The following is a 23128-nucleotide window of genomic DNA, read 5'->3' as shown; positions in this document are numbered from 1 at the left end:
GACGTTGGAGGTTCTGTTTGGGCCTAAACACCGAGTCAGGCGCTTGGAATTTCTCGTTGGTCGAGTCAACCTGAGGATCGAGGCTGTGTTGGACTCGGCCTCATGATGGAAGCCTGGAACGGTTACGCTCAGGGAACACCATGGTGTCGAACCAACGGGTAGGACTTTGCATCAAGGTTTGGCTTGCCTCAGGCTTGTAAACTCGGGCTTGGAACAGGACAAGCTATGAGAGGATCTCGATATTGGTGTACTGTAAAGGTCAGTTCGGTTGAGACAGACATTAGATATCAACAGTTATGAATTCCATGGGCACTAGTGCATCGCCAGTGATATCTAGATCGAGATGCACTAGTTATCCTCGCCTTTACCCGCGTTGAGCTCGCAAGTGCCGGGTAGATCAAAGCTTGCGCCTCCCCATATCGAATTATAGCCTAGCCTACAGATAACAACAATACAGTGCTCCAAGACTTAATGATGGGCTCTGGTGATTTTGTTCGTTGTGAGAGATGGAATGGATAGTATATGGCATCACATAATATCTCCTGGGAGTTATAAGACTTCAGACAGAGGTCATGCCCTTTGCACTCTCAGTGGTAGTCCACCATCGTGAAATCAGAAGAGTATGTTACAGTGTAAGTGACTGGTGTAAGCAGCTTCTGTCACGAAAACAACAACATAGCCAGAAAGCTGACGTTGGAAGATGAGATCCCGGATTCTCTTCAGAACTGGAGTAGTCTTGAAGTTGACGAATCTCTTCGTTTGTCCCTTGAGTTGACACCACCTTGACTTGACATTTAATTCCTAGGGCACAATAACGTGAACATGACGGCCACGACATCAGAGCCCATAGAAATCAGGTTTTCATTGCCAGGGTCCTCAAACCAAGCACCGATGACTCAGTTCCTCTGAGTTGAACATCTGGTATCTAACTACCCACACCATCGTCAAATACGTTGTGCCATGTACACATGCTTTGTGCCATGTACAATTAACAACTGACAACTTCCTGACAACCAGTTTAGAACCATCCTACGTTCGTAATGAGACTACCCTGAACTTCATGTCTTGGTTCAGCTTCTCAGATCAACTTGTTAGATCAACACCATCGTCACATGCTCAACTTCATGCCCCCACTACCATCATCCGCCTCATCCCGTTACCTGACCCAAAGAGGCTGCTGTTGGTCTTGATCTCTGAATACGAACTCATCATCTGATGCTACACAAGCTCCCGGACATGCAGGAACCCACGAAATTCCGGGACCCATTCTCAGGGGAACTCCTGGCCAGCTGAAAGCTTGATTTAGAAGCTGCATGATGATATCAACCAAGATGAATGCGAGAGCTTACATGCACGATCGATGAGCCCAACCCTGTTCATCACCAATACCGTCAACACCATCATCAACGGTTGCGATGCTGCGCCATTTAAACCCTTGTCAGCCTAGTGACCCTTGTCTGGCGCATGAATTCCGTCCATGTGGGGAACGGACCATCGGACGGACTGCGTGATCCGAGAGACCCTGTCAACACCAGGGTCTGGATCATCAGATTCCACCTTCTAGATCAGGCTCAACAGCTTCTGGATGCTCGATACGCTGAAAATATCGGGTTTAGTGATTACCGGTATTCATTCTATTCTACATGCCAACAGTTTAAACTGACGCTTTGTGCGTAAAGAAGATCGTTACAAGTTGGATCAGAGACCCAGATTAACCCCTGCCACATCCCGGCTTCCCCAAACCTTCCCCAGACTACAGCTCGCCTAAAAGGCGGCGAGCAGACCCAGCACCATCATGCCGAAGCCGCCGATGGAGCCCATGGCAGCCGCTCCGTCGGGTGAGGCGGTTGAGCTGGTGGCAGTGGCAGCAGCCTCAGGGGTGCCAGTCGACTCGGCTGCCTTGGTGGTAGCTGATCCAGTGGACTTGACGGTGGCCGACTCGTCGACCGGTGGAGCGGTGGCACCACCAGTCACGTCGTAACAGAACTGAGCTGCAGCTGGAAGGACATCCTCTGCAAGGCGTTAGTGTTGCTTGATCAGGCTTTGAGGCAGGCCGACTTACCAACTGACTTGGCAGCACCGCATGCTTGAAGAACGCAGGCCTGGGCTCCAGTGTAGATGTTGCGGTAGTTGTCCACCTCGCAGAGACAGTCATTGTCCTCGGGCTTGCAGCTGGATGAACCCTTGATGGCCTTGGTGAGACAGTCATGTGAGCACTCAGGTAGCGCATCAAACATGGTCTTTTCAGCGGCGCTGGCGAGGCCAGCAATGGCGAGAACAACAAAAGCGGCCTTCATTTTTTCGAGACAAAGGTAAAGTTTACTAGACCAACCGCTGGAAGCGGGCGATTTACCCGTCTTAATAGTAGGTGAGCCATCACAAAGGTTGCATGTCAACTGCGGCTGTAGAGCATGGCCCTTGGCGACCTTGCCAAACTGAGCGAGAATGGCCTCTTGGTGAGTACGAGATGCCATCCTAGTAGAGCGGTATGGCCATTCTTTGTGGCCGAGCAATCTCTCAGAGTCACTCCCCCCACTTCTTGTTCCTTTTCAGCTCCCCTTCCTCGGCTGCACATGGTGCAACAGCGAGCTCCCTAGCTTGGCTAGCCCGTCCGGCCGTCGGCTCGTGTGATTTTGGCTCGGCTATGCCGCCCAGGGTCAACGTATCGTTAGTGGCGTGAGAGGGTGGGATCTGATAAGATAATCATTTCATTAGTGCCAAATGAATCGACAGGGAGTTCGTGGGGTGGGCATTGAGGCCCACTGCTACAGGCCTGTGTGCTAATTCGGCTCGTCCGGAAAGGAGCTCGGCGTCTTCTTGGCCTCTTGAATGGGCCAGCTGCAGATGAGCTTGTACCAATGAGTTTTCTGGGACCGATAGCGGAGTCCCTGCTGGTGTTGACAGGGTCTTTGACAGGGTAAGAAGCAAAAACTAGACTATCAGATGATCTGATAACTCTAATCGTATCCGGACAGGCTTCAATCGCCACCGCCAAGGTCAACTAGATCCAAAGCGAAATTAACGCCGCAGCCACAACTACAGGCCCAGGACCAGGAGCGCTTCGAAGCGGCCAATGATCGGAGATGAGGCCCTTGCATGCCTTCTCAGGCACCTCTAGAGTTGATGAGATCCATGCCGGTAGAGGCCTTTCTCTGAGATATTAATACCCGGCATCTCTCGCCTCTCAACCCGATTCTCTTTCCAGCATCGCAATCCGTCTTCAACACTCGCTCACTACTTGCTTCCGTCGACAACGACCACATTCGCTAGAACATCACTCGTTCGATTTCAACAAACTCTCCAAGCAAGATGAAGACCTCCACCTCGATCCGCCTTGCCGCCGCCGGCGTCATCAGCCTGGCCTCCATGGCTCAGGCTCAGTCCGTCTGCGCCATCAACTGCTTCCAGGGCGTCATCACCGATCACCCCCTCTGGACTGCACTGAGGAGAACATGTACCTGTGCTTCTGCAAGCGCTCCAACCTCCAGAACTGGTTCGCCGAGTGCATCTGGGACGAGTGCGGTAGCCAGTCCGAGGCCGCCATCGCTTTTGGCGTGAACCTGTGCGCTGGTAAGTCACAGAGTCATCGAAGTTGAACTTGTCTAATCATTTCAGACTACGGCATCACCATCACCCCTCCTACCAAGCCCGAGGAGCAGCCCACCACCACCAAGACCGAGCCCAAGCCTACCACCCAGGCCGAGGAGGAGCCCGAGGAGACCCAGGCTGAGGAGGAACCCGAGTCCACTCAGGCCGAGACCCAGCCCACTTCCACCAAGGCTGAGGAGCAGCCTGAGGAGACCCAGGCCCAGGAGACTGAGGCTGAGGAGACCCAGCCCGCCGAGGAGACCAAGGCTACCACTGCTGCCGCTCCTGCCGAGACCACTGCCGAGACCGAGAAGCCTGCTGCTCCCAAGCCCACCACCATTGTCTCCAAGCCCTCGCACGCCGACAACACCACCGTCGTCAGCCCCACCAACCCTCCCACTGTTGTCAACATGGTAAGTTCACAGCATCTCAACCCACAGACTCATACTAACAGACACAGGGTGCTTCCAACGCTGCCTCTGGCATCCTGGCTGCTGCCGGTCTTGCCGTCGCTGCCTTCCAGCTTCTGTAAGCATAGCTTCTTGGCTGACCAACCCCTAATGACCTGGGTTATGGCCCGGAACATTTAATATTCAATGTGTATACATCTTCTTTCCGGTTCGGGTCCGGCTGGGCTTGACTGGGTACATGTCAGGGTAGTTCTAGCTTAAAGGCATGAGCCTGACAATAATATTATTATCTATTACTGAACTTGAATAACGGATGCAAGTGATGTGAAACGGTGCTGCCTTAAGAACGCAATACATAGTAGTTGACTCCAGAATTGTTACCACTTGTTCATGTCATAGGATAAAGTTGTCAGTCGATGTGCCCAAGCCAAGACTGAGAGTCTTCTAGAGTGCTTGCAGAGCTGCATGTCCTTGCTGAGCATAGGGCTGACGTGATGCCCTTGACCCATGTAACCTGTGTTAGGCGAGTGAGGCGAATTAACTTTATTGATCCTTCTGTCCTTGTTGGGTTGTCCTGCAGCTGCGAAGGCACCTTCCCTTGTATCATGCATTATTCACTGCTACCAGTCATATCTCTGATACTGTGGTGTTTGTTATGTGGTAATAACCTTAGTGTTACTAGTCTGTGGCCTTTGTTCCTTCGTCCGACATGCTGTCTCCACGAGAAGAACAGAGCTCTGATCAATACTATTTCTGGTGGCTCACTGCAAGTTGGTTCAGAATGGAGATAACCCGTAGCACGTCAAACCGAAAGGCAAGTTAGTTTGCCTTCATAACGACGCGGTGGACTCTGAAAAAAGATCTTGTTCAAGTGTAAGCAACATCCTCCTCACGGAATCTCTAAGTGGCAAGCTGTATGGCCAAACTCAGAGCGTTGTTGATAGAGAAAGTGAGCTGCTGACGTGCATATACCAAAAATTTGGATGGCAGCATCATGAATGACTTGATATGCCGAGTCAAAGAGAGGAGTCACTGTTTCTGGGAACAGACAACGAGAGTCATTGTGCAACATTGTGCTACACACAACTAGAGACAAATTCTGTACTAGGTGCAGGTATACTGGAAATATTGTACTACATCGATAGGCGCTGGGGAGTATGTGTTGATAGATTGGTGATGGTATTATGACTGTAAACCTGCCATGGTACAAGTTTGTCCGAACTCTATGTATCTAACCTCCGAAGGAATATTTGAAAGGGCTAACTGTAAAACCTTCCCTAACCCGAATGCCATGAAGCCAACTGAACTGTATACCGGAAATTTGAGACTAATTGCTGTTTGATCTGGTTCTCCCGGTCTCCTGATCTTGCAGCACTGATTGTTCTTGCATGGCTGCAGCATGCTGAGCTCGCATCTTCTGAAGAATCTGAACAGCCTCAGAGGCATATTGGCACTTGAGTCGGATTCGACGGCCGTATTTGTAGAATAGAAACGGGAATGGAACACAGGCAAGAGCCAGAAACGCCGGAACGGAACCTGCCCATTGGACACCGAGATTCTCGTACATGTGTGGCGTGAATAGAGGAAAGGCTGCACCAAAGAGAGATCGAAGGACGGAATTGGCGGCCAAGACCGAAGCAGCAAACACCACATCTGTTCCCTATTAGAGTTATGAATGTGTATGAGGATGGCAACTTACAAGAATCAATCAAATAGTTTAGCAGAGAAAGGAATACCAGAACCAATCCCAGACCAAAGAATACTGAGCCAACAATCGGGACAGCCCAATGGATGGAAGGATATGTCGTCCAAGCAAACCAGAACAGTCCAATGGGTATAAAAATAGACCCAAGCATCGCCAGACGAAGTCTGGCCTCTGGGTCAAGCATACCACCCTTGGCAGCTGCCAAACGTACATAACGCTTGTTTTCAAAAATGGCTGTCAGAGTGGCAAGTGACACACCAACTGCAGTCCCGATGAAAGCTAGGCCTCCAATTCCCGGACTCCAGCCTCGTCCTACTTGAAAGACAATGGGAAAGGCGGCAAAGCACATGTACAAGGTGCCGTAGATAATGGCGATGTATATCGAGAGGAGCAGGACGATGGGCTCTTTGAATAACAAGATCCAGGGTCGTGTGAGAGCAACTTTGAGCTGACTGGAAATGGACTTTGGAGGCTGACCGGCGTCGAGGAGCGAGATGTAGACTCTGCCTGTTCTTTCAGAGAGCATCTGGGCCCGTTGACGAAGAAGATACGGGGCGTATGTTTCCGGAACAAGAAGTGTGATGAGAATCCAGAAAACGCCGGTGAAGATTGCCATCAAGCCTAGAAGCCAACGCCAGCCCTCTGTCTCTCCGAGGAAGCCACCGACAATGGGGCCTATAAACGAGTCAGCAGGTCATTCATGATATATACCATCTCTCATACCAATGGCTGGTCCCAAGAAGGGAGCAAGACCAAATAGACTGCCTGCCAGACCGAGCTCAGTATGGCTGAACATGTCCGCAATGACGCCTCCCGCGTTGGTCAATGGAGAAGAACCGAATGCGCCGGCGAGGAAACGAAGGACGAGCAAAGTTGGCATTGTCTGCGCGCAAGCAGCTCCAACATTGAACGCAGTCAACGCAAAGTACGTAAAGATAAAGACCTTTTGCCTTCCATACAGCTCAGACAGAGGAGCCCAGAGCAGTGGCCCAACAGCAAAGCCCAATACAAAGAGCGACACACCCAGAGTTGCTACTTCCTGGGATACGTCAAAGGCGCGGATTATTTCCCTTATGCCTCCAGTATATGCAGAGCTCACAAAGGTGACAGCCAGAGTTGCGATCGCCTGGAGAATGGTAATCATCCACTTCCTCCATGGCGCAAAAGTCATGGCATCTTGAGGATCGTTGGGGAGGAACTTGACGAGGAATGGGTTCGATTCTGTTCCCTCGCCTACGTATTTGTGCTCGGAAAACTTCTCCTCATCGATCGGACCTCGGACTCGGGCCTTTGCCCATTGAAAAGGCCTGAAGCTTGTGGTTTCTTCGATTTCGCTGACATCGGCGATGGTCGTCGAGGAGGACGAGGGACTTGGGGGAGGCGCCATAGCTTGGTGAGCGTCTGCGATCGAAACGAAAAAGAGAAGATGCAAGTGTTACATGGCCACTCGAGATTGATGTCTTGTTAAAGTCTAGATCCAACATCTCAGATGCGGAGGCCGGTATAAGTCACCCATGTCCCTCGGGATTTCAGCTGATAATGCCGCGGAGTTGTCTTCGGGAATAACAACCAACGCATCCAACGGCAATATAGAAATTCCCATCCCGACCCGTACATGAAACCCCGAAAGGCCGAGATGAGAAACTCCTGAATGATGACTTGTTTAAACTCCGCGGATTGATATGGACTACGAAACGCCTTCTCCTCAACAAAATGGAGCGGGGAAACGAGGGAAGCCTAGTAAGGCGTGCGTTCCCTGTCGCGCACGCAAGATCAAGTGCGACGCTGCTGTGACTGGACTGCCCTGTAGCAGTTGTGTCAGCAGACAGTGTGTTCCGAGCTGCGTCTTGTCGGCGCGCAAACCCCGAAGACGGTCAGTAAGCACCTGGGACTTGAAACAAATACACTTAGACTGATATGGTGTCACGTTAGGATTGTACGCACAGTTGCCGTCGAAAAGGAGTCCAGAGCACCACGACCTGACGAACATGTAGGTGAAGCCGTTTCTCTGTATTCCTCGGTCACCCTCTTATGCTGCTTCTGTTTCCGCGTGCCTATCGAACAATAGATGCTGAGGCTGACATTCCCCGATAGACTCCAGAGCACGCAATAAACAGCGCCCATACGACACGTACAGAGGCATCGGATCAGGTAACCCTACCTCAGACATCTCCTCTGGATCACAATAGCTCTACCCCTCGGGATCACCAGTCTCGGCCTGACCTACATTACCTCAATATTTTGCACGACGCCATCACCGACTCGCCAACAAGTCCACAGCACGCCAGCAACGATACTCCCGGCAGCCGACCTGATGATGACCTCATCCCTCGGATCCGGCTCTGGAATAAGCCACCGGAACTAGATGAGGTGGACAACGAGTTTCTTACTAAAAAGGGAGTTTTTGACTTGCCTGCTCCATGCTATATGTGAGTCAGGGCTCGAAGCTTACGTCTGCATTGGCCATCCACTGACCCAACCAGGGACATGCTTGTCAGGACGTATTTTCATCACGCCTGCTCTTCCAGTCCCGTCATCGAAAGAGTGGAGTTTCTCAGAAGCTATCAGTCGGGGGCCTGCTCCTTGTTTCTACTCTACGCCATCTTTGCAGACGCAACTCTCTTTGCGCCACTAGAAGCCATATCCGGCTGTGGATTCACTGACCGTTCGGCTGCTCAAGAATCATTCTTCTCAAAGGCAAATCTGCTTTACGACTTTCAGTATGAAAAAGATACCCTGCGCATGTTGCAGGGTTCACTCATCTTGGGTGTCATCATTCTTGACCATCCAACAGATAGAGACTTTCAGTATTGGTTCCATAACTCGATCCGCCTTGCAGTCAAGCTTGATATACATAATACGTGGGCTCTTGACTATTCTTTCTAGCGGCTAACAACTGACGATGCTATAGGTGTGCTAGAGGAGACGCATCTTTCAGACAGTTGAAGCTTTACAGGCGGATATGGTGGGTTCTTTACGTATGCCACAGCCCCTTCTCGTCCTGCTCGATTTTGACTTAGCTTATAGCTTCGTGATGTCTTTCATTCGTTCGTCAATACACAGAATCTTCGACTCCTTGAGAGTGTTCCCCTGTTAAAACTCCTCAACAAAGATGACTGGGAAATCGAGGACATGCATGAAGAATCCGACTTGTTGTCACCAATATCCTACCAGCAAAAGACTTCACTAATTGCCCACTGCGAACTGGCTCAAATTTGTAGGTTATAAGCCAATCGCTAATTGTGGAGCTTATAATAACCAAGTTACAGTTGGAAATTGCTTGTCGACAGTCAAGAATGGATCTCATCAAGATGTACGCCAACTGATGCGTCCACTGGATGCTTGGCGTACATCTCTCGCCAAGAAGATGGGCATCACAGACCCATTTCACGATGGCGATATATACTATCCGGAAACTCTCGCAATAAGCTACAGGTTTGAAGCCATCATGTGTCGCCTACTTCGTCGCTGCTGGCGTTCGCGAAATGTTAGTGGAAGTGAGTGGGCAAAGCAGAGACTTCGGTCAGCCATCTTTGAGCTTGACACCATCGCCAAGAGAGTCCTGGCGAACGGAACTATCCAGAAGTTTCCAATAACTTTGTAAGTGCCAGCTGTCATCTTATACTACGACCTTTTTTAATCACCATTTATAGTGTCAGTACAATGCCGGCTCTTCTGGCGCTTCATATCGAGACAGCACTTGATCCGTCAGAGACAGACCTTGTCCGCTCAATGGCCAAACTGTCAATTAGCCAGACGATGCTGGTTCTTGATCAAGTCAAAGATGTTCCTGCAATATCACGAGCCCTCCCGGCCTTTGAGATGGTGCTCTCTAAGAAGAACCTTTACTCAACTTCATCAAGTCATTTCGAGTCTATGCAGTCACCCTCGAACCAGGATCGCCCGAACCAGTCATCAGCGTTATTGCACGAACATAATGGCCTAGACTCGCACCTCGGGCTGGGGGAGCATCTTTCTCCTCATGGGGACTTTTTGGGATTTGATTTCTTGGATCGATGGGAGATGGAGGAGTTGGATTTTACTGGCATCTACTGATGTAGTCTAGTTGGCCACGAGAGTAGGCATCGATGAAGAAACGATCCAATTTAGAAGAAATACCTAGTTGGCCCGGGCCCTACTTTCCCTGAGCTGTAGATACTTTTCCCAATCACGCATACCCGGAATCCAGAACTTCATCTCGTCGGCCTCTTCCTGAGCACCAAGGTGTGACAGTTGCTTTTGGTATTGCTCCCGCAACTCCTCCTTCCCGGCCACATCACAGAGAGATCTCAGGATTAAACGAGATGTCCGTGAGCTCTCACTGGGGAATCTGTTGATAGTCTCCAAAGCCATGGTCCAGTATGAGCGTGCCTTGTCGTGGTTGGATAGGTCATGGTAAATCTTGGCTAGAATGATGTAGGCTCGAATCTTCTCATACTTGAGACGAGGGAACTCCTTCAAAGCACTGAGGCAAAGCATTTTAGCATTGTAGTATTGTCCCCGGGCAAAGAGCACTTCAGCCAGGGACAATTCCAAAAGGCCTTTGCCCATCACGGGGATGTAGGCTCCTTCACGGCGTTCGATCTCCGAACGCAAAACGTTTTCGGCCCATGTGAAAAGGGTATATTCTCGAAGCGAGTCACCAAGCTCGCAGATGAGGTCGCGGAGATCTTCATCAAGGACAATGTCGCTGGGCTGTTGAGACAAACGACGCCCTGCCTCGAGTTGAATGATGGATTGTGGGAAATCCCCCGTTGACGAAGAGACCTGCCCCGAATGATGGCCTTCCTGAAGTTCACCGCTTTCTCCATTGGAGATGGGGTCTCACTCAGGGGACTCCAAGCTTCGAGCACCTCTTCGGCGGATTTCAGTGCTTCGATTTGCATAAAGTTGAGAGCACGCTGGATTGCGTGCTGACCAGCGATTGAATGCATTCTCTCATCAGGGGCAGTTTCTTCACTGCTTCTGGGGGCCAGGTTGGCCGCAGATCGAAGCATGGAGCCTTCGATGCGATTCAGGACGCATTCCGCTAGTGCAATGCGAGAGGCGAGATACGGACTCTCAACACCAACTGACATCCGCTTGGCTTGGCCAATGGCGAACTGCTTCCAAGCCATGTCGGAGAATCGGGATGACTCAACAAGGGTGAGTCCGAGATCGATCTTTGCAGCGTTGGAGAGGCCAGGGAAGTCGTCTGGGCAGGCCTCAAGCGTATGTTTCAGGTGTGGGAAGACCAGAGTTGGGTCATCAGAGCTGTGAGCGGTTAGTGATGGGATGAGTATGTGTTGGGTTGAACCTACATAGGCTCCAAATACTTCCAAGGAATCGATCTGTAGGCGACGATCAAGGCCCAGTTCTTCCAGCGTGCCTGATCATCGGGAGCGTGTCTCTGGCGAGCAAGATCGGCAATTTCCCCATCGACCTCATAGAGCTGATCTGAGGTCTTGATGTAGGCGTGGGGCAGACGACTCATAGCAGATACCAGACTTCGCTGGTTCGATAGAACCTTGGCTAGACCTGAAGGGAGACCAACAGCACTTGCGTCCACCCTCTCGATATTGCCCTGGGAATTCCATCGATTGCGGGATGATGAGCCTCGGATAATGAGGCTGAAAGGGATTTTGGTAGGTGCAAGGAATGACGAGAGATTCAGCAACTTGCTCGAGTCATCGTACCTCGAGAGCGCGGGCTGACGGGGCTCCAACGAAGCCATGATGACGTGGAGCAAGCAGAGCAAGTGGAGGAGTGTTACTGAGTACTCGTGTACTGGGTATGCAAGTTGAGTTTGACGAACTCTAGCTGTCCGTGCCCAGGCAGACGGAGTCGAGATTGATCGAAGGACGATAGCTACTGATAGCTACTCACCCAGAATCAACTGATGATGATGAAGGAAGTGCGGGGTCGACTCTAACCGCCAGCTCGAAGTTATTAATAAATCAGGCTGTGAAAGGGTGTCCTCGATTGGCCGGGTTGACGTTCAAGACATGCATGTTACTCGTGACCTGTGTGTGTAACCAAGACCTGAGCTAGGGTGGGAGATCTAACCAGGTGCAATTTGCTTCAGAGAAGTTCTTATGATAGGGTCGCTTTTTGTGGTTGTAATTTACGCGTGGTGCTTATCAATCACCCGTTGATAGTCAACCTAGATATCTCTATATATCTACCCAAACTCTCATCAAGATGAATTCTCCACTGAGTAACTGAATAACTTCGTAAAAACTTGGCGACGCAACAATAATGCATGTGACTGCCGTCGTCTAGCTCAGCGACGTGGCTAGCTTGTATTGGCTGTAGGTGCATATGGCCCCCAATTTCTTATCACGCCGGAACCAGGAAAACTGTTGCAACCGTCATATATCACTTTCTTAGCAATTTTGTTCAAAATGCTGTATCGACATATCCCACTGACGAGTAACTCGCAAACAAGAATCCTGGTTCTCCAGCCTGCCCAAGACAAGTCAGAGGATCTGGCTGGATCTTTGAGAGTATGTGACCTACAAAAGTCTTCGGGATTCATCGTCCCATCTTCTCCGTTTGAGGCACTCTCCTATGTCTGGGGTCCTCCAAGCTCTACGCACACACTCACGCTCGGTACTGCATCTCTACCTATCACGGCCAACTGCGATGGGGCACTAAGAGAGCTGAGGTGGACCTTGAAAGAGCGGCATCTCTGGATCGACAGCATTTGTATCGACCAGACTGATGGCAGCATCCAGGAAAGGAACATCCAAGTTGCTATGATGGGTGACATTTACGAAGCAGCTTCTGACGTCCTGGTTTGGCTTGGCCCAAGCGACGAGAAGACGACGGCACTGTTGCGACACTTTAAGCGGCTATATCTAATTCGGGATGACTTTTGGGAAGATGTGAGACACAACCTGTGTTCTAAATTCATGAATAAATGTGGTAAGTATCTTTCGATACGGTATTCAGCTAGGGCTCACATTCGTAGAGGACAAGTGGAAAACGTCACAGGTGTGGGCTGTCCAAGAAATCATCGAAGGACTCCTCAGCAGAACTTGGTTTGAGAGAATGTGGACTCTCCAAGAACTTCTCCTGGCAAAACACGCAACAATCATGTGTGGCACCCAGTCCATGTCGTGGGATGCGCTATGCCAGGCTTTGGAGCTCATCGAGGCCTCGTTTCCCTTGTCGAGTAAGGGAACTCGGAACTTTGTCAACTGCTTCTACGCGTGCTCCGACTTCAAAGAGATGCTGGAGGACATTGACAACAACAAGACTGACGATGGGGCCAAAATACTTTCGAGAATGGTTCATCATTCGAGAATCAGACATGCCACAAACCCCAAGGACAAGATATTTGCACTCTACGGTCTCTCACAGAAGCTGAAGAGGCCCATGCCGCAGCCTGACTATACTCAGTCTATTGCAGAGATCTACACGAAGGCTACTGTTGCTATCATTCAACAAGACAATTCTCTCTGGCCCTTGGAAAACCTGTGGAGTGAGAACCGGCGAGACGATCTTCCTTCATGGGTCCCAGACTGGAGCGAGGACTCTCGATGGTCCGATGACCTCAACCAGGACCTTGGGCATGTTCCTTTGGATTATGCAGATCGTGATATTCCTTCTCACTGGGATGGGCCCACGGAACCAGCAGCTCCGATCAGGATCTCCTCCGACTACATGCAACTCACTCTCAGCGGCAGGGAAATAGGAGTTGTTCATCATGTGTTTGACGATTCTGGTAGAGTGCAGGCTCAAACCGAAGCCCTGGCTGCAGCTCATGGAACAGTCAAGTACGAACTGGCAACACGAAAGCACGGAGTAGAGACGATCAAGCTCTTCCGACAGCTCTGCTCGCGTACCTCTGCGGGAGATCAGTCTGAAGCTCAACTTTGTCAGTTGTTGCTCACAAACAGTCCAACGCAACCCGAAACATCCTTCATGTCAGGGCTTATAGCTCTGAGATGCGTATTTGAGACAGAAGCATCTGAAAAGAACCAACGGTATATCTTTACTCGTGCCAGGAACAAACTGATGAGAGCTACGAATGAGATGAGCAAGCATTTAGACGTTCTCTCCTACGTCGAGTCTAATGTTGATGCTGCACTCGACGCCATCTTTGCTGAATCTGATGTTGCTAGTCACGAGTCATGGATAGAGGGCGGCTGCGATAGATCGCTGTTCAACTCTTTGATATCTGCTGCCAGCCTTTACCGCCTTGTTAGGGGCCTTTGGATCAATAGGTCCATCTTCACAACGGACTCAGGGCTTCTCGGGTATGCCCATGGACGAGTCTTGAAAGGCGACAGGGTGGTCATGTTTGTTGGTGCTGAGGTTCCAAGTGTGATCAGGCCTTGCGGAGGAGAGTTTACAATCCAGGGGCCTACGGTTGTCAAGGCAAGAGGGAGCATAATGGATGTTCTACAAGTCTCATTGTTGAAGGAATTTGTCCTGCTCTAAGATGAGTTTCATTACCTGGCTCACTGTTTATCCTATGCATGGAATCTGGTAAATATGCACTGACTATGCAGAAGAAAGTCAACCAGTTCCCAGGATCTTGTTCTCAAAGACATCTGCACCTGCTCAAAACAACTTTTCTCTATCAATTATAACGACCCAAGCTTCAACAGCAGTAGTTTACATAAAGTACAGAGCCCAGGCAAACAAGGCCAGAACTACATTCAGCCCCGTAAGACGCGTAGCAGAGCTGTCATCGTCCTTGTCATCAGATGATGAACCGGCACCCTCTGAGTCAGATTCGTTACCAGAACCAGAACCAGAGCCACCGGTCTTGGCCTTCTCATCACCCCACGAAACGGCAGCGTGAGCATCCGAGATCAGCAGGTTCGAAATAACAGCCAGCTCGCCCATGGTCTGCTCCAACGCATCGTCTCCGTCCTTGTCCGCATCGGACTCTTCAGCTGACTTGCGGAGGGCCTTGAGGATGGGCTCGGCTGTGAAAGGAGCAATTTGACTTGTCACGGCGAGCCATCGCTGGGAGAGAGCTTTGAAGGTCAAGAGGTCCCTGGCGCACTTGTTATCACTGGGACAAGATGCTTCGGCGAAGCTTCCGTCCTTTTGGAAGAAGGTGTCGACGAAGGAGGATGTGAGGTTCTGAACTCGGGACTTCCAGGTTGACGAGCCGTCGGTCTAGAAAAGTGTTAGACTCAAGAAGATATTAAACCTGGTGGAACTAACCTGGTTGTACATATAAGCCGCACCAAGAGCCAGTGAAGAAGCGGCTCCAGATCGTTGAACCTTGCTGATCTGCGTACAGTTTGACTTGACGCTGCTTCCGTCATAGACGGCAAAGGTATCGTGGTCGATGAGCTCAATGTCGTACAGCCAGTCCCACACTTTCTCGGCATACTCGACATAGGTCTTGTTACCGGTTTGTCTGGCGAGACGGGAGCTGAGGGCGAAGAAAAAAGTATTGGCCTCAGCTGCTTGGATTAGTCCTGCGCCTAAGAAAAACCACATAGAAACTTACCCGACTTCCAATCGTATCCGTTGTTGGAAAACGCAATCTGCCACCGCAAACCTCCATCGCACGTCTTCTTCTCGACCTCGGCATCCCATCTCCGGCGTTGCGACTCAAACACAGATTCTGCAAGGTCGAGCCACTGAGGCTCATCCTTGGGAGGATCAGGGAATCCATACTCGGCAGCAGTCAAAGCGGCCATGGCCCAGATGGACTGATCATCATTGGCGGCGTTGAGGGTCTGATTCGCTGGGATAAAGTCCTCGTTCTGGCCAACCTGGTGCAAGATGCCTTGCATCACCAAGTCATTGTATGTCTCGTCGCCCGTCAATTGCCAATAGTCGATGTAGGTGCTCATGAAAGCCCCAGACTGGTAAAAGTAGTAGGTGACATCGTTATCTTTTGTTGTGACTGTCCCCTGGGGCAGAAGGCCAGGTGCTTGGCCAGTTTCGTTGCCGTGGTAAAACTTGATGAGATCAGCAGCAAGTGACTTGGAAGTCTTGAGAATGTCATCTCGACTACCGATTTCCAAAGAATGAACGGGCAGTAGATGTGCCAGAAGCAGGAGACCTGCGGCTTGGGTTTGGAGTGCAAGCATGTTGGCGAGGCCGAGAGATAGAAATAAATGAGTGACAATAATACGACCTTGAGGATTGACGCCGTGGAACCGATGGTTTTGAAGAGGAAACAGTGGTTCTTTAAAGCTGATGGGGGCATAATTAGCAGTTTAAGCGAGATGACCATCATTCTTGGCGTGATCCTTCAGAGTAAGCAGGGCCTAACACTGCCACCGCCGAGATGCAGCTGAAACACCACGATGGCTTCATTGTTCAATACGAGCGGTGACTGCATATGCATCGAGCGTTTCCTGCATTAAATGAGCCTTGGAAGAAGATGAAATGTCCAACTAATTTTGTGTTGATTCTTGTTCAGTCTCTCGTGGTTCGAGATGTCGGCGATTACTCTTTTTGGTAGCGTCCGTGAGCTGACATCAAAGCCCGAAAACTCGTAAAGACTTTAAACTAGCAACATCTCAAAAACTCCTGGCTCATCCTCTGTCCAATCCGTGGGATTCCACTTCTCCTGCTGCTTCGCCTTCTGAGACTCGTACCGATATACAGTCGCTCTCCCCACCAGCTGATACCCCCTGCCTTTTCGCCTTACGATAAACTCGGAATTCGATCCCTCGATGGCGCAGATCCTGTCTCCAACGCGCACGTCCCCAGGACTAGTCGCCAGGTTTCCCCTGCTTGTGAGAAACAAGACACATCTGTCGAGCCTGCGTGCATCGTCCTCAAATGTAGAGGGAGTCTTCTCCGCTTCCTTCTTTTTCTCTTTCCTCTTCTTCCTCTTCTTCTTTTCAATCTTGCCCTCAGAATCCCATGGATTGGTTGAGCTTGCAATACTGACATCATCTTCTGCTTGCTGTCTCACTCTGAGATAGTTCAGTCCATTGGTCATGACTCGCAATGCTCGATAATTCGGGTCCGGAGCAGGCTCTATTTCCTCCGACTGCGGGAAGCCGCCGAACCGCTGGGGGCGTAGCATATGGTGAAACAGGTAAGGCGATTTCCCTTGGTCGTGATTCATATCAATGTCTGTGACGAAAGCAGTCCAATCGCCCAGACATTGTGAACGCTCTTGGTCGAGCTCCTTAGGGGGTATGCTGCACGAGATAGGGTCCCATGGCATTCTGGTGCTCATTTGCGTGATGGCTCCAATCCTCTTGGCTCGCACGCGGAGCTGGCCTGCATCTTCTGTGGTCAAGGGGGTCTTCCTGACATAGTCCCTTCCTCTGAAAGCGAAAAATTCCTCTCTTTCCCGGGAAATATACTATCGGGGTTGCTGAGGTCCAGAACCCAAGAGACCGAGGAATGAGACCCTGGACTGGAGGACCCAACAGTGATCTCCAGGGGCCACAGTCTCTTGGTGGTGTTGATGAGGAACATCGTGAACTGCTCATATACAGTTTCGACAGATAGCGAATAGTCAACAACGGGAAGATCCAGCTCAGGCCATCTGCTCTTGAGAAAAGCCAGCACGCCGTAGACCTTGTCTCGCGGATCAGTCGCATTGTTGAGCGCTGAGAGCTGAATGACGAGGACCATGAAGCTGACAAAATAGTGATCATTTGTTGATGGCGGTATCATATTTATCAGTGTGTTCCGCATTCTAAAATGGGCCATGTCTGCTCGTCCGGTGAGTCTTTTACCGAAACAGAAGTATGTAAAGAGCGATAACGAAGGGCACTGTAGATGCCCCATCATGAACACGGCTGACCTGGACAGAAGGAACTCTTGGATGGTCCATATCCTGAGAAACCATGGGTTTGAGACGACTCGGGTGATACGTTCAGTCTCAGCAGCGGCTTGGTCTTGTTAGCGAGGCCAAGTTTTGGCATCAAGATGCTGTGCTCACAAAGGATTGGCGCTTCAAAGACACTTTCAGTGTAATACAGACTATTGTCCGGCCGAATCTTTCTATATGCCTTCCTGACGCCCTGATACATATTTCCATATCGCGCAGCATGCCGCATTATCGCATCTAAGTCGGCGTTCGTCTTGGGCCCAAGCCAGAGTATCGTGCGGGTGGCAGAGGTGTATATATCTCCCATCATTGAGACTTGTTGGTTCTTTTCTTCAGTTGACTGCTGGTTGATGCAGATAGCATCGATCCAAAGGGTTCGCGGCTTGAATCTCTGGCGGAGATGGAGGAGAGCTTGCTCGCAGTTGAGAGTGACGAGGATTGTCCGGCCCTCGCACTGGATCGGCTCCGTTCCCCGTGGAGCACCCCATGTATACGAAAGAGCTTCGTAGTCGACAGAGGCGACATTGTCTTGGAGGGTGATCTCTCTGAATGAGCATTCAATAGGCTGGTTTGACCGCCGAGCGGGATGAAGGATGAGAACGCGGATATTCTTAGGGCCCAACAACGGGATGTACTGAAAAGGGATCGTAGGGTCTACCATTGTGTGTCTTTGGGTCAGAGATGCGCATTGACATGATCTTGAAGGATGCCGGCTCATTTGAACGAACGCCGAAGTGGAAGTGGGAGGACTTTTCAGCTGGATGCAGGGGTGGTCCTCCAAGCCACCCCAAGGCAGTTTAAGCGCCCATGCAAGGCACTCTTAGTTTTAACTGGTTGGTAAGTGTACGAGACCTCAATCGCATCATGTCAAGGGGAAGATCTGCCTCAGCTGATTGTTACTCCTTCAGCCTTCTTGGCAATCGCGCCGAAGTTTTGGTGGGGTTTGTATAAAACATGTCATTTAGTGAGATCAACAATAAGAGATCAGCTTGGTTTCATAGAAGGCTGGATCCAGGGCTGGGTCCACCAAGAGAATTAAGTTGCTCTATAGCCTGTTTACCAGTATGGAAAGAAACAGTTGTCGGTGTCCCTACCATCTGGTGAAGAGTAGCCCCGAGGACATTCTCGACGCTGGCCCTGAGGTTGATCTTGAATTCCATCCCTTAACGACGACCAAAAGTTTCGTTCAGCTTTCCGATAAGACTCTATCGTCTGCCCATCTTGATCTCTAACCTCGACGTCAGCACCATTCTCAACCAGCAGGTCAAAGATGGCCTGGTATTTTCCCAGGATGGGCATAAAGGGTTCGCGGTCGCGCGGTGGACACTGAGAAGTTAGCCCTAGTTACCATGAGCCTTGTTGGTAGTGCTCACCCCGTATTGGTCGGTACATTTACAAACCCCTCTGCTGTGCTTTGATATTTCCGAGTCAATCTTGTGCAGCTCAATCGCGATGAGATGTAGCTGGTGTGCCGCCTCTAAGAGCGATGTTCGGTCACATTTGTCCTTGGAATCGATGTCGACTCCTGCCTGGACAAGAAGTTGGGCCATGGCTGAATGCCCATACCATGCTACCCAAGATAGGATTGAGCGGCTTTCATCATCCTTTGAGTCCACATCGGCTCCAGCCTCGACGAGAAGCTGAGCCATGGCTGAATGCCCTCGCTCTCTATCCGCCACCCACGATAAGGCTGAGCGTCCTTCATTGTCCCTCGAGTTGACGTCGACTCCATCCTTGGCGAGAAGCAACTTGGCTGCCGCCAAATAATTGTTATGCGCAGCGTAGGAAAGTGGCGCCCGGCCATAGTAGTCCGGCGAGATGCAGTCAGTTTGAGCATCCGCGAGCAAGAAATCTGCCACTTCCGCGCGATCCGTGAGTGCCTCACGCAACGCGACCAACAGTGGCGTTCGACCGTCAGAGTCTTTGGAGTTTACATCCATCTTATATTCGTCAACCAACAACTTGATTGCCGCCACCGACCCAGTAGAGGCGGCAAATAATAACAACCCGCGACAATCATCCTCCAACCCGGGTTGGTCCTTGCCAAGCAGTTGCCTCATCATTGCGACATTATCATCCCTTACCGCATGTCTAAGCGGTGTGTCGTCCCAGAAGTCTTTGCTGTTCAAGTCTGCCCCATGGTCTAGAAGCCACTGCACTGCATGACCTTCCGTTTCAGCAACGGCGAGGTGTAGCGGTGTGCGGTTCTGGAGATCGTGAGCGTTAATGTCAGCACCGGCTATCGTAAGTAAAGCCTCCATAACACCCACGTGTCCTCTCTCTGCAGCGTGATGCAGTGGTGTTCTCCATCTTGGACATCTGGACTCTACGTCAACCTTGCCTGTGTTGAGGAGATACGATACCATTTCGACCTGCCCGTTGGAGGCGGCCCATGATAATGGCGTCTGAAGAGCTTCATCTTTGGAATTCAGACTGGTTTGATCTGCGAGGAGTTTCACTGCCTCTAAGAGTCCGAAAAAGGCTGCCAAATGAAGCCCGATTGGTGTTGCTGGAGCATCCCCGTGGATAGTAGTATCACCGAACACTAATTCCACCAGGACGGCTTTTGATACTCCAATCTTTCCACAACTGAGAAATTCAAGTACAGTCGGAAGTAAGGCTGGTGCTTCACGGGCATGGTATCCGCTCCAGGAAATCCTTTTAAAGAAGTCCAGTGAAAGATAGGCGAGGCAGGAAGCAGTTATATGGCTTTGTGCATCCAGGAGCCGATCGCTCCTTTCCCGCTCAAAATATTCTTGAGTCGTATAGTGCACAAGCCGAACAATATCGCGTCCTGGATCCACAACGACCAAACCGGCGCATACAGAGACCACATCATCAATATCAGAGATATTGGACTGGTCAAAATGTGTGGAGCCGACAATGACAGCAAGAGCGTGCTGAAGCTGAACAGTGGTAAGATGGACCGTTGCGTAGGCAACCCACGATAGAACTTCGATAGCAAGATCGCGCCTGTTCCGAGCTTGACCTTCAATTCGCTCTAGAGCAAGGTCATAGGCGCGATCATAGGCATTGTTGCCAGTTGGGAGGCTTCCTAAAGCATCTCGAAACGCTCTCACAGACCGCGCACCGACTAACGAGTCAAGATGCAGAGTGGCTAGGAGAAACCTAAAGGATATCAGCATCATACCACAGAAATCCGGGATAGACCACCTACATTCCATCGATAGCCTTGACGGTTTCTGTTCTCATCTCCTCTTGCAGTTCCGGGCTCTGCCTGACAAAACGAGGGAGCTTTGTCATGTAACTATCCACATAATTCCAAACATCCTCGTCAGCTGCCCGAATCTCGAGCTTTTGAGCTCCCTCAAATTTTCGTTCGATATCTGGAATATGCCTTGAAGTTACAAAGACATTGGCTCCATGTGCTTGTTGTACCCGCAAGACCTCATCTAGGAGTACTTCACCGAGGTGGTGTTCAGCCTCGTCGAGTGCATCCACGACAATGAAAAGCCTCGAGAAACTCGGGACAATGCAATGTAAAATATCTCGAACTTCGTGAATGTAGACCTCTCGAGGTTGAGCCTTGCATGTATCATGAAGTTTTTTGATGCTGTCAAGAGCAGACGAATGATCGGCGGCTAGTTGTCTGAGAATGCTCCCAAGAAGTTGAACAAGCTCGAACTGTTGTTTGAAGTCCAGGTATATAAATGCTACTCCAATCGGCTTGCTGTCGGCTTGCTCTCGTCTCCCGAGTAAGTTCTCAATGACGATTGATGCAAGAACTGTCTTGCCTGCTCCAGGTATACCTGGGCAGAAGAGAGTCTTGTTGCCAGCGCCGAGCCAATCTTGAAACTCTGGGGAGTCCAAGAGCCATTTTCCGGAGTTCCGGGGTCCCGGCCCCGGGCCTTGTCGATCTGGGTCTTGGCATGGTCGATCGGGGAAAGCCATTGCAGTAAGTTCTCCTCTTCTTCGTTGCGTTGATGATGGAGGACCAAGCCTCTATTGACAGTTGAGCATGCTTAGCTACCTAAGATACAAGAACGACAGTGTGTCTTAGCCCCAGTTTAGGAAGAAGGCCGAGCCCAGTACCCACGGTGCCCAAGCTCGTAAAGATCAAACCGGATCCCAAAAGAATCGTACACAACGTTGCGCTCATTAAACACGGTCGAGGCGTTTCTCTCTCACTCCTCGTAAATCTCCAGAAAGTCAACCCGGGCTGAATCCCACATCACGCAGCCCCATTCAAAGAGAGGATCGGTGTAAAAGTCGTAGACTCTCTCCTCCAACGTAAAACGCCAGGTATCCTCGGCGCCATCGTCGCCATCACAGAAGAAGGGAGGGATCTTGCGCATGGTCTTGGCGAGCTTTTTGTTTCCGCGGTGTAGGTCCCAGATGTGGACGAGAGCGCACTTCAGGAAGGCGTTGTTCATTCTCTTAATGGGGATCCCGCCCCCAACCAGTCTGGATCTCTCTTCAAATGTCTCGCTGCGGGCAATCTCGAGAATGCTCGAGAGCCCCAGAGGCAGCAGGTGTTGGTGGGCGCCGCCTCCATAACCGTTGAGGCGGATACGGTACGCTCCCCAAACAATGTCATGCGCAGCAACGTAGTTGTAGACTAGGTGGAAGACGTGAGTGCTGGGTCGTGAAACCAAGTCAGTGTGACATACCTTGGCCTACCTCACGGGCCAGGAACTCGTGGATACAGCCTAGCTGTGCATTCTCCCAAGGTGCAAATTTTTTGAGGAAGGATTTAGCCAAAGGCAGAAGTTCCTCCTCGTTCTGAACGAAGCGTCCAAAGAGCTTTCGAAACAGCTCAAAGCGATACAAGACTCTTTCAATCCTGTCCCACTCAAGCCGGGAAACAGGGCGCTTCTCAATACTCTCCTTGAGTGGCTCTTGCCAATCGTGGCGCTCGGTACAAATGATGATGAATCGCTGCGCGAGGATCGAGACGGTCTGGATGTGGAAGTTGCTAAGGGTGAAGGCGTCGGTCATGGAGATGGTTTCATTTTCAAAAGACGATCGGTTGAGCCGCTTGATGTAGCGTGAGACGTAGGCAACCTGATTTTCCATTCTCGAATGAAGTGGACGGGGTTGAAGTTCTACATGGTTGCTCAGGTAGGGAGGAGAGCACCGATGGGTCATGAGGGCTTCAGGCAGACTGGCGGCTCCAATGCAGTTGGTCAAGACGGTGCGCACCAGGGCGGACTCCTTGTTCTTGAAGGCGGCATAGAGCTGTCGGCAGGACAGGGCGGCCGCAGCCAGAGAGGGCGCATCGGGGAGAAAGGCGAGGATATGCTGATGCAGCTCCATGGGAGCCGCGAGAAGGCGGCTGTGAGTTTCTGGCAAGACGGATGTCGTTGCCCCAGGCTGCGTATCATACGACGATCTGATGCTGAGCTTGGTCGAACTCATCGTCGAGGAGGGTGGGAGGAAGAAGAGGAAGCACGAGAGGGATGACGGAGGAGAAATACTGTCAATGCTTCTGGCATAGAGTTCAATGATAGATTAGGCAGAAGGGCTATTGACCTCTTGGTGGCTTTGTGTGAACGTGTGCGTGTTTGCTTCGTTGTCTCGTTTCTGCTTGCATTCTCACTGCAGCCGCACTGCCCAGAACAAACAAGACCAACAGTCAATGGTAGTGCCGGATCAGCGACGTCACACCTCGAAGCTTCTGATAAGAAGGAAACGGAAAAATCTTAGCTG

At 50.8% G+C, this 23128-nt stretch overlaps 9 protein-coding genes across 9 annotated transcripts; 3 read left to right on the top strand and 6 right to left on the bottom strand.

Moving 5' to 3' along the window:
* Window positions 1–1764: 1764 nt before the first annotated feature.
* On the bottom strand, window positions 1765–2474 carry MRS44_016792 (uncharacterized protein; the record flags this gene model as incomplete). The annotated part of the gene is made up of 2 exons (XM_065618183.1): window positions 1765–2012; window positions 2063–2474. 2 exons carry the CDS (start codon window positions 2472–2474, stop codon window positions 1765–1767), a joined length of 660 nt encoding a protein of 219 aa, XP_065474255.1.
* Window positions 2475–3452: 978 nt separating this feature from the next.
* MRS44_016791 (uncharacterized protein) lies at window positions 3453–4120 on the top strand (the record flags this gene model as incomplete). Its single annotated transcript, XM_046276642.2, has 3 exons — window positions 3453–3570; window positions 3616–4001; window positions 4049–4120. The coding sequence occupies 3 exons, from the start codon at window positions 3453–3455 to the stop codon at window positions 4118–4120; spliced, it is 576 nt and encodes a 191-aa protein (XP_046130607.2).
* A 1205-nt stretch (window positions 4121–5325) lies between these two features.
* On the bottom strand, window positions 5326–7090 carry MRS44_016790 (uncharacterized protein; the record flags this gene model as incomplete). The annotated part of the gene is made up of 3 exons (XM_046276643.2): window positions 5326–5651; window positions 5698–6378; window positions 6427–7090. 3 exons carry the CDS (start codon window positions 7088–7090, stop codon window positions 5326–5328), a joined length of 1671 nt encoding a protein of 556 aa, XP_046130608.1.
* Window positions 7091–7416: 326 nt separating this feature from the next.
* On the top strand, window positions 7417–9759 carry MRS44_016789 (uncharacterized protein; the record flags this gene model as incomplete). The annotated part of the gene is made up of 9 exons (XM_065618182.1): window positions 7417–7450; window positions 7514–7580; window positions 7636–7693; window positions 7798–8132; window positions 8187–8564; window positions 8615–8681; window positions 8731–8920; window positions 8973–9303; window positions 9357–9759. The coding sequence occupies 9 exons, from the start codon at window positions 7417–7419 to the stop codon at window positions 9757–9759; spliced, it is 1863 nt and encodes a 620-aa protein (XP_065474254.1).
* Window positions 9760–9822: 63 nt separating this feature from the next.
* Window positions 9823–11416, bottom strand: MRS44_016788 (uncharacterized protein; the record flags this gene model as incomplete). The annotated part of the gene is made up of 3 exons (XM_065618181.1): window positions 9823–10487; window positions 10532–10956; window positions 11004–11416. 3 exons carry the CDS (start codon window positions 11414–11416, stop codon window positions 9823–9825), a joined length of 1503 nt encoding a protein of 500 aa, XP_065474253.1.
* Window positions 11417–12086: 670 nt separating this feature from the next.
* Window positions 12087–14130, top strand: MRS44_016787 (uncharacterized protein; the record flags this gene model as incomplete). Its single annotated transcript, XM_046281328.1, has 2 exons — window positions 12087–12609; window positions 12656–14130. The coding sequence occupies 2 exons, from the start codon at window positions 12087–12089 to the stop codon at window positions 14128–14130; spliced, it is 1998 nt and encodes a 665-aa protein (XP_046130611.1).
* Window positions 14131–14307: 177 nt separating this feature from the next.
* Window positions 14308–15749, bottom strand: MRS44_016786 (uncharacterized protein; the record flags this gene model as incomplete). Its single annotated transcript, XM_065618180.1, has 3 exons — window positions 14308–14820; window positions 14869–15113; window positions 15161–15749. The coding sequence occupies 3 exons, from the start codon at window positions 15747–15749 to the stop codon at window positions 14308–14310; spliced, it is 1347 nt and encodes a 448-aa protein (XP_065474252.1).
* A 419-nt stretch (window positions 15750–16168) lies between these two features.
* Window positions 16169–18119, bottom strand: MRS44_016785 (uncharacterized protein; the record flags this gene model as incomplete). The annotated part of the gene is made up of 3 exons (XM_065618179.1): window positions 16169–16908; window positions 16986–17519; window positions 17570–18119. 3 exons carry the CDS (start codon window positions 18117–18119, stop codon window positions 16169–16171), a joined length of 1824 nt encoding a protein of 607 aa, XP_065474251.1.
* Window positions 18120–18514: 395 nt separating this feature from the next.
* On the bottom strand, window positions 18515–22837 carry MRS44_016784 (uncharacterized protein; the record flags this gene model as incomplete). The annotated part of the gene is made up of 6 exons (XM_065618178.1): window positions 18515–18784; window positions 18859–20587; window positions 20637–21103; window positions 21229–21421; window positions 21608–22037; window positions 22090–22837. The coding sequence occupies 6 exons, from the start codon at window positions 22835–22837 to the stop codon at window positions 18515–18517; spliced, it is 3837 nt and encodes a 1278-aa protein (XP_065474250.1).
* Window positions 22838–23128: the final 291 nt, after the last annotated feature.

The sequence above is a fragment of the Fusarium solani genome (genome assembly GCF_023522795.1).
Source record: "Fusarium solani strain SB1 chromosome Unknown bctg00000012, whole genome shotgun sequence".
NCBI lineage: Eukaryota > Fungi > Ascomycota > Sordariomycetes > Hypocreales > Nectriaceae > Fusarium > Fusarium solani.
This window is presented reverse-complemented; position numbering and strand designations above follow the sequence as displayed.